Below are 8,925 nucleotides of genomic sequence, written 5' to 3'. Positions count from 1 at the left end.
TAAACTCCTTCTAGGGCAAAGGGGAGAGGAAATCAAAGACCTCCGAGCTGAGTTGGCCAATGCTCACCAAGATCAGACCGATATGTCCAAGCAGGTAATGATATATTTAAAAGCCTATGTGCTCGATACCGGAACAATGGCTAATTTTTCGGTCCCACAGCTGCAGCAGAAAATTAAGATGATCGGGAAACTCTGTGAGGAGGTCGATGTGATAAAAGCGGAGTCTTTAAAGGGGAAAGAAGGTATGGACAATTTTGCTGCAGAGAAAGAGGCTGCTCAAGCCCAATTATCATCGGCCGAAAGCCAACTTCAAAATATGAAGGAGAAAGGCTCGATTCAAGCAGAAAGAATAGAGGAGCTCGAGGCTCGATTGGCCTCCGAACTTGCCAAGGCCGAATCTGACACCGAACAGGCAAAGGCCAATGCGGATACGTTCGTGGCCGTCTATTGGGATGATGCTGAAGCTGCTCAGGCACAAGCAAGAGAGGCAGCCGAGACCGCCAACACTCGAGCACATTGGGTTGCTGAACTTGCTAAGTGCCGATCTCGGAGGGAGACCCTCTAGGAGATCCATGCTCGAGGTTTTGACCTCGCTGAAGAGATAAAAAGGGCTAAAGAGCTCAAAACTGATGCTGAAGCCTTGGCTTCCGATGATGACGATGATGGGAGAAAGAGCGGGTCCTTAAGTGGGGAGGAGCCCGATGGAGATGATGATGACGATGATGGGAGAAAGAGCGGGTCCTTAAGTGGGAAGGAGCCCGATGGAGAAGAGACTGCCCCCGGGGATAACCAAGAAACTTAGCCCTTAGTTTCTATTTCGGATGTTGCGAAAAATCATGTAAACATTCTTGTACATATATATAAATATCTTTTCTTTTCCCGTCTTGCCTCTATTTTATTTTCTACCTTGTGAAGATTTTGTGTCATTCATGCCTTATGAAGGTTTTCATAAGGCTTTAGGAAATTTGATCGAATTCAGACCATGTAGCCTTTATATCGAGTGAGTGCTTGCTCAAACTCAAAATAAGGTAGCCCGTAGGCTTAGTAGTCGAGTGAGCGATTTCGAACTCGAAGTAATATAGCTCGTAGGCTTAATAGTCGAGTGAGTGCTTGCTCGAACTCGTAATAAAAGTAGTCCATAGGCTTAGTAGTCGAGTGAGTGCTTGCTCGAGCTCGAAATAAAAAGTAGCCCATAGGTTTAGTAGTCGAGTGAGTGATTTCGAACTCGAAGTAATGTAGCCCGTAGGCTTAGTAGTCGAGTGAGTGATTTCGAACTCGAAGTAATATAGCCTGTAGGCTTAATAGCCGAGTGAGTGCTTGCTCGAACTCGGAATGAAAGTAGGCCGTAGGCTTAGTAGTCGAGTGAGTAATTTGAACTCGAAGTAATGTAGCCTGTAGGATTAGTAGTAGAGAGAGTGCTTGCTCGAACTCGAAATAAAAAGTAGCCGTAGGCCTAGTAGTCGAATGAGTGATTTCGAACTCGAAGTAATATAGCCCGTAGGCTTAATAGTCGAGTGGGTGCTTGGTCGAACTCGAAATGAAAGTAGCATGTGGTCTTAGTAGTCGAGTGAGTGATTCATACTCGAAGTAATGTAGCATGTAGGCTTAGTAGTCGAGCGAGTGCTTGCTCAAACTTGAAATAAAAATTAGCCCGTAGGCTTAGTAGTTGAGTGAGTGATTCGAACTCGAAGTAATGTAGCCCGTAGGCTTAGTAGTCGAGCGAGTGCTGCTCGAACCCGAAATAAAAAGTATCCCGTAGGCTTAGTAGTCGAGTGAGTGATTTCGAACTCGATGTAATATAGCCCATAGGCTTAATAGTCGAGTGAGTGTTTGCTCGAACTCAGAATGAAAGTATCACGTAGGGTTAGTAGTCAAGTGAGTGATTTCGAACTCTAAGTAATATAGCCCATAGGCCTAATAGTTGAGTGAGTGCTTGCTTGAACTCGAAATGAAAGTAGCCCGTAGGCTTAGTAGTATTGTGAGTGATTTCGAACTTGAAGTAATATAGCCTATAGGCTTAATAGTCGAGTGAGTGCTTGCTCGAACTTGGAATGATAGTAGCCTACAGGCTTAGTAGTCGAGTGAGTGATTCAAACTAGAAGTAATATAGCCCGTAGGCTTAGTAGTCAAGCGAGTGCTTGCTCGAACTCGAAATAAAAAGCAGCCCGTAGGCTTAGTAGTCGAGTGAGTGATTTCGAACTCGAAGTAATATAGATCATAGGCTTAATAGTCGAGTGAGTGCTGCTCGAACTCATTGATTTACCTTAATCCTATTTGCACAATAAATCTCGAAATTGAGGAATTTTTCTTGGATATAAGATATGGGTAAAAAACCTTCTTTGTAAGTCATTATACATGTGTTCATGTTTTGTGTTAGGGCTCGGGCCAACTACATAAGCATGGTTCGTTTTGACCATTTGGCTCTTATAATTTTTCCTATCGGAACCCTGTTGTTATGACGTAACTTTCTTGCATCGAACTTGATATATTTGAGGGCTAGTGCCCCCCAGTATTCGAGGTCGATTGTAAAGAGGCCTCGGATACTGTCACGTTGTTTCTGAGTTAGCACGATTAATGGTTGCCTCATTAAAAACCTTGCCGAAAAACCCATTTGGATATAACCGGTCTAAGGGAAAAAGAGTGCAACGTGCACTTTTAGACCTTGGGCTTCGTATTGAATGATCCATCCTTGCTCATGATCGGACTCCTGCAAGGGTTAGTTTCGAAATATAAATGAATATGGGAGGGTCGTACCTTAGCAGTAGTACCATTTTAGGTGCGACACATTCCAATTGCTTGATATTTATTTGCCATTTATAATACCGAGCTTATAGGATCCTTTTTTGATGTTTTCGAGAACCTGATACGGTCCTTCCCAGTTTTGACCCAGTTTTTCTTCGTTTGGATTTCGGGTACTGAGGGTAACTTTCCTTAGCACTATGTCCCCGATTTTAAAATGGCGAAGCTTGATTCTTCGATTATAGTATCTTTCGATTCGCTGCTTTTGGGCATCCAATCGGACGAGAACAACTTCTCGTTTTTCATCCGATAATTCGAGGCTAGTATTCATAGCCTCGTTATTTGACTCTTCTATTGTATATCAAAACCTGGCACTGGGTTCCCCGAATTCGATCGGAATCAAGGCTTCATAGCCATATACTAAGGAGAACGGAGTTGCCCCCGTACTAGATTTTGATGTTGTTCGATATGCCCAAAGAACTTCGGGTAGGATTTCTCTCCATTTTCCCTTAGCGTCGTTCAACCTTTTCTTTAGGTTTTGAATGATAGTTTTGTTCGTTGATTCGGCATGTCCGTTCCCACTAGGGTGATACGGTGTTTGATAATATCCTTTTTATTTTGTGGTATTCGAGGAATTTCGTCACTTTGCTTCCGATAAACTGTTTCCCATTGTCACACACTATTACGGCAGGTATCCCGAATCGACATACTATATGATCCCAGATAAAGTCTATAACCTCTTTCTCTCTTACTTTTAGGAACTCTTGTGCTTCAACCCATTTAGAAAAATAGTCAGTCATAAATAAAATGAACTTAACTTTACTTGGGGCCGATGGTAGAGGGCCGACGATATCCATTCCCTATTTCATGAATGGCTATGGGGAAAGGACTGAGTGAAGTTGCTCTCCGGGCTGATGGATTATTGGTGCAAACCTTTGACATTTGTCACATTTTCGAACAAACTCCTTTGCATATTTATCCATATCGATCCAATAATACCCCGCCCTGATTATTTTTCGGACTAATGAATCGGCACCAGAGTGATTTCTACAAGCACCCTTGTGAATCTCACGTAGGATATAGTCAGTGTCTCTTGGACCTAAGCATACTGCCAATGGTCCATCGAATGTCCTTCAGTATAATGTTCCATCTGCAGTCAATGTGAATCGAGCAGCTTTGGTTCGTAAGGCCCTCGAATTTGTAGGGTCCGATGGGAGCTTTCTGTTCTCCAAGTATTCAATATACTTATTCCTCCAATCCCAAGTTAAGCTTGTAGAATTTATCTCGGCATAACCTTCTTCGATCACGGATCTCGAGAGTTGAACGACAGTCCCCGAGCTTATCTCGTCTTCCTCGACCGATGATCCCAAATTTTCAAGTGCATCGGCCTCATCATTTTGTTCTCGTGGTACATGCTGTAAAGTTCACTCTTTGAAATGGTGCAAAGTGACCTGCAGTTTGTCCAAATACCTCTGCATTCTATCCTCTCGAACTTCGAAGGTTTTATTTGCTTGATTTACCACCAGTAAAGAGTCACATTTGGCTTCAATGACTTCTACTCCCAAGATTTTAGCTAGCTCGAGACCTGTAATCATGGCCTCATACTCGGCCTTGTTGTTAGTCAATCTAGTAGTTTTGATAGATTTCCTGATAGTGCTACCCGTAGGCGGTTTTAAAACGATGCCTAGCCTGGATCCCTTAACGTTCGAAGCCTCGTCTGTGAAAAGGATCCATACCCCCGATGATGTACCCGATTTCAACAAAAGTTCCTTTCCGACTTCGGGTACGAGGGTTGGCTTGAAATCGGTCATGATGTCTACTAAAAATTTGAGACTTGATGGCCGTAAGGGGTTGATATTCGATATCGTATCCACTGAGTTTGATGGCTCATTTGGCCAATCGGCCTGATAGTTCGGGCTTGTGCAAAATATTACGAAGTGGGTAAGTGGTTAATACGCATATGAGGTGACATTGAATGTACGGTCTTAACTTTCTAGAGGCACTTATCAGTGCAAGTGCCAATTTCTCTAAGTGTGGATATCTAGTGTTTGCTTTTCCTAAGGTTCGACTTACATAATAAATGGGGAATTGCGTGCCTTGATCTTCTCGAACTAGGACACCACTTACCGCGATTTCTGATAATGCTAAGTACAAGTAAAGTTTTTCGTCTGTTTTTGGAGTATGAAGCAGTGGTGGGCTCGATAGATATTGCTTCAATTCCTCTAATACCCGTTGGCATTTTGGGGTCCAAGCGAAATCGTCCTTCTTTTTGAGTAGAGAGAAAAATCTGTGACTTCGATCTGACGAGCTTGAAATGAATCGGCCTAAGGCAGCAATCTGTCCCGTTAGCCTCTGCACGACTTTTAAACTGTCCACGATGGCGATGTCTTTGATGGCCTTGATTTTATCAGGGTTAATCTCAATCCCCCGATTTGATACCATGAAGCCGAGGAACTTGCCCGAATCGACCCCGAAAGCACATTTCTCAGGGTTGAGTTTCATGTTGTATTTCCTTAAAATCTCGAATGTTTTATGCAAATGAGCCAAATGGTCTTCTGCGCACAAGGACTTAACTAGCATGTCATCAATATAAACTTCGATTGATTTACCTATTTGTTCCTCGAACATTTTATTTACTAGGCGTTGGTAAGTAGCTCCTGCAATTTTTAGCCCGAAGGGCATCACATTATAACAATATGTTCCATACTTGGTAACAAATGATGTCTTTTCCTGGTCCTCCGGGTTCACCCGGAATAGGCATCGAGAAAAGTAAGGACCTTGTGGTCGGACGTGGCATCGATCATGCAATCGATGTTGGGCAATGGAAAAGAATCTTTGGGGCATGCCTTGTTTAAATCCTTATAATCTACACACATTCTAAGTTTGTTTCCTTTTTACGGGATACAACTACATTGGCTAACCATTCAGGATATTTTACCTCCCGAATGGACCCTATTTTGAGAAGTTTAGTTACCTCGTCCTTTAAGTATGCGTGCTTTACCTCGGACTGGGGTCTTCTCTTTTGCTTCACCGGTTTGAACCTAGGGTCCAGGGTTAGCCGATGCGTTGTTATATCTAGTGGGATCCCTGTTATATCTAAATGGGACCAAGCAAAACAATCTATGTTATCGATAAGAAATTGAATAAGCCTTTTCCTGAGTTCGGGCATTAATCCTGTTCCCATGTATACCTTTCATTCGGGCAAATGCTCGATTAGTAAGACTTACTCCAATTATTCAATCATTGATTAGGTAGCGTTGGAATCATCGGGAACTACGAAGGATCGAGGGATCCTTTGATCATTATCTTCATCGATCTTCTAATTTTCTGGTTCGGTTGAAGCTGATATTTGTGATTGCTATTTGGCATCTCGTTCCCCTTTTGAGTTCGACCCTTTTGTTGACGAAGGTGAGGCTATCGGAATTGCTTCTTCGACGACAAACATTTCTCTTGCGGCCGGTTATTCTCCGTACACCATTTTGACTCCCTTCGATATTGGGAATTTAAGAACCTGGTGTAGGGTCGAAGGTACAACTCTCATGTTGTGGATCCATGGCCTTCCAAAAAGGGCGTTGTACCTCATGTCGCCTTCGATTACATGGAACTTCGTTTCTTGGATGGTCCCTGGCCACGTTTATCTACATAATTATCTCGCCTTTGGTGGTTTCACATGCCATATTGAATCCGTTTAGAACCAGGGTTGCGGGTACGACCTAGTCCTATAGACCGAGTTGTTCTACAACCTTTGATCTGATAATGTTGGCCGAGCTACCTGGATCAATTAACACATCTTAACTTTAGTTTTATTCATAAGTACGGATATTACCAGTTCATCGTTATGAGGTTGCATGACTCCTTCTGCATCTTCATCATTAAAGGACAAAGTTCCTATGGGTGGGTAATCCTGAGTTCGAGGTTGCTTTTCTCTCATAATCGATGTCTTAGTGCATTTAAGCACCGACTCTTGAGGGGTATCGATGTCTCCGATGATCATGTAGATGATGTGTTGTGGTTTGTCTTGTTCGTTTTGTTTGCCGAAAACCCTGTTTTTGAAATGGTTCTTGGCCTTGTTGCTTAAAAATTCCCGAAGGTGCCCTTTATTGAATAATCGGGCTACCTCCTCTCTTAGTTGCATGCAATCCGTTCTGTGGCCATGGGTGCCATGATATTCTCACATTTGATTGGGATTCCTCTGGGCAGGATCAGTATGCATGGGTTGAGGCCATTTAGTGTCTTTGATGCGTCCGATAACTGAGACGATGGCGGATGCATCAATGCTGAAGTTATACTCCGATAACCGTGATGCTTCCTTATATCCGGTAGGCCTGTCGAACCCATTTCTGTTCATCAGCCCCGGAGACCCTTGACCTCCATCACTTCTTTTGTTGCTTTTTTCGGGGTTACGTCTTGATTCATTGATTCTATGGTTTACACTATACGGTCGGTATCGATCCCTAATCGGACCTTGTTCTCGATTGATATCCCTTCAAGCAGCGGGTTTAGACCCCAACTGATCGTCTTCGACTCTAATTTTTGATTGGTACCGATTGTGTACGTCGGCCCAAGTAATAGCTGGGTACTCGATCAGGTTATGCTTCAACCACCGTGAAGCCGTCGAACTTCGTTCATTCAAACCTTGAGTGAAAGCCTGAACAACCCAATCGCCTATGACCGGTGGCAGATCCATTCGTTCCATTTGAAAATGAGATACGAACTCTCTTAGCATCTCGTTATCCTTTTGTCTTATCTTGAAAAGGAATCTGCAAGCATAGCAAAAGAATCTATAGAATTTGATGGTAAATTATGATACCATATCATTGCTCCCTTTGATAGGGTTTCACCGAATTTCTTCAATAATACGGATTCGATCTCATCATCCTCTAGGTTGTTCCCTTTGATGGCACATGTGTATGAGGTGACATGTTCATTGGGGTTGGTAGTTCCGTTATATTTAGGAATCTCGGGCATGCGGAATTTCTTTGGGATCATTTTAGGAGCCGCACTTGGGGGGAAAGGCTTTTGTACGAACTTTTTGGAATCTAAGCCCTTTAATATCAGTGGTGCCCCCGGGATCTGATCAACCCTGGAGTTATATGTTTCCACCTTTTTGTCGTTTGCTTCGATCCTCCTTTCTCCGGATTATATTCATTTGGTCAGTTCTTCGAACATCTTAGTAATTTCGGGATTTGTCCCTAACTCCTGCTCATTTGATCTTACTATAGCTGGTTCTGTTGCATGGGCGATTTCTCTGGGTTGACTGGGCTCCGGCTTGCTCGGTATCCGGGTTTGACTCTGCAACTGAGCTATTGCTGCCTGTTGAGCTTGCAATATTTCGAAAATCATATGCAAGCTGACGTTGTATTCCTCGACGTTTTGGGTATCTCGAGCTGCAGATCGAGTGCCCCCATGAATGTTATTTTCAGGTTTAGAATGTATGTTCGCCTCAGTGGCCCAAATTAATGTCTATTGGCACTTCGATTCGAGCTCCAACGGCATTGACAAGCGGTCTTTCGGTACTGGGTGTCAAGTTGCTGTTCTTATCTTGAAGACCATCTTCGTTGTCGATAGGTAGGGCCATTTAATTGATAGTTTGTCGTTGTTAATCCGAAATCAAAGACACTTCCGGAAACAAGCACATAACGATGTGTTTCTGCAGATTCGTATCAAATAACTATTGTTATCATTAGCCCCACGGTGGGCGCCAAACTGTTTACCCGAAAAATGGCTAGAGTTGAATTTTTATGTAGTTCTAAAGATATGTGGTATAACTTAACACGAATCGTAAGAATAAATAGAAATTATCAAATACGGATTGTAAAGAATGAAAAATACACAAGGTTGGAAAGAAGATGATTTAAGGTCTAAGCAAGATGAATCAATCTATGAAGCTAATGTAAGCAAAACCTCCTTTACAGAAATGTAGCCATCCTCTATATAGTGGAGGATCTTACTTTAGATATAATTAAAAATATATAGTGGGAAAACCATGATAAATCAGTTTTTCCCTAATTCCCGTTGAGATTCTCTATATTAGTGCGGTTGCAACGACTCTTGTCTGTGAGCTCGAGCTTGATCAGACTCGGTGCTGGTTGGTATTATTTTTAGAGCTCGATGCGGACTTGAGCTCGATGCCGACTCGGGATTTGGTAATGACTCGGGCTTGGTATCAGTTGGCCTCTGCCCTTT

At 42.9% G+C, this 8,925-nt stretch overlaps 1 protein-coding gene across 1 annotated transcript; it reads left to right on the top strand.

Moving 5' to 3' along the window:
* Nucleotides 1-244: 244 nt before the first annotated feature.
* LOC138906152 (eukaryotic translation initiation factor 3 subunit C-like) lies at nucleotides 245-802 on the top strand. Its single transcript, XM_070194677.1, has 2 exons — nucleotides 245-520; nucleotides 602-802. Exons 1-2 carry the CDS (start codon nucleotides 245-247, stop codon nucleotides 800-802), a joined length of 477 nt encoding a protein of 158 aa, XP_070050778.1.
* Nucleotides 803-8,925: the final 8,123 nt, after the last annotated feature.

Source organism: Nicotiana tomentosiformis, chromosome 2 (assembly GCF_000390325.3).
Source record: "Nicotiana tomentosiformis chromosome 2, ASM39032v3, whole genome shotgun sequence".
NCBI lineage: Eukaryota > Viridiplantae > Streptophyta > Magnoliopsida > Solanales > Solanaceae > Nicotiana > Nicotiana tomentosiformis.
Note: the sequence above shows the minus strand (reverse complement) of the source record. Positions and strands in the feature narration are given on the sequence as shown.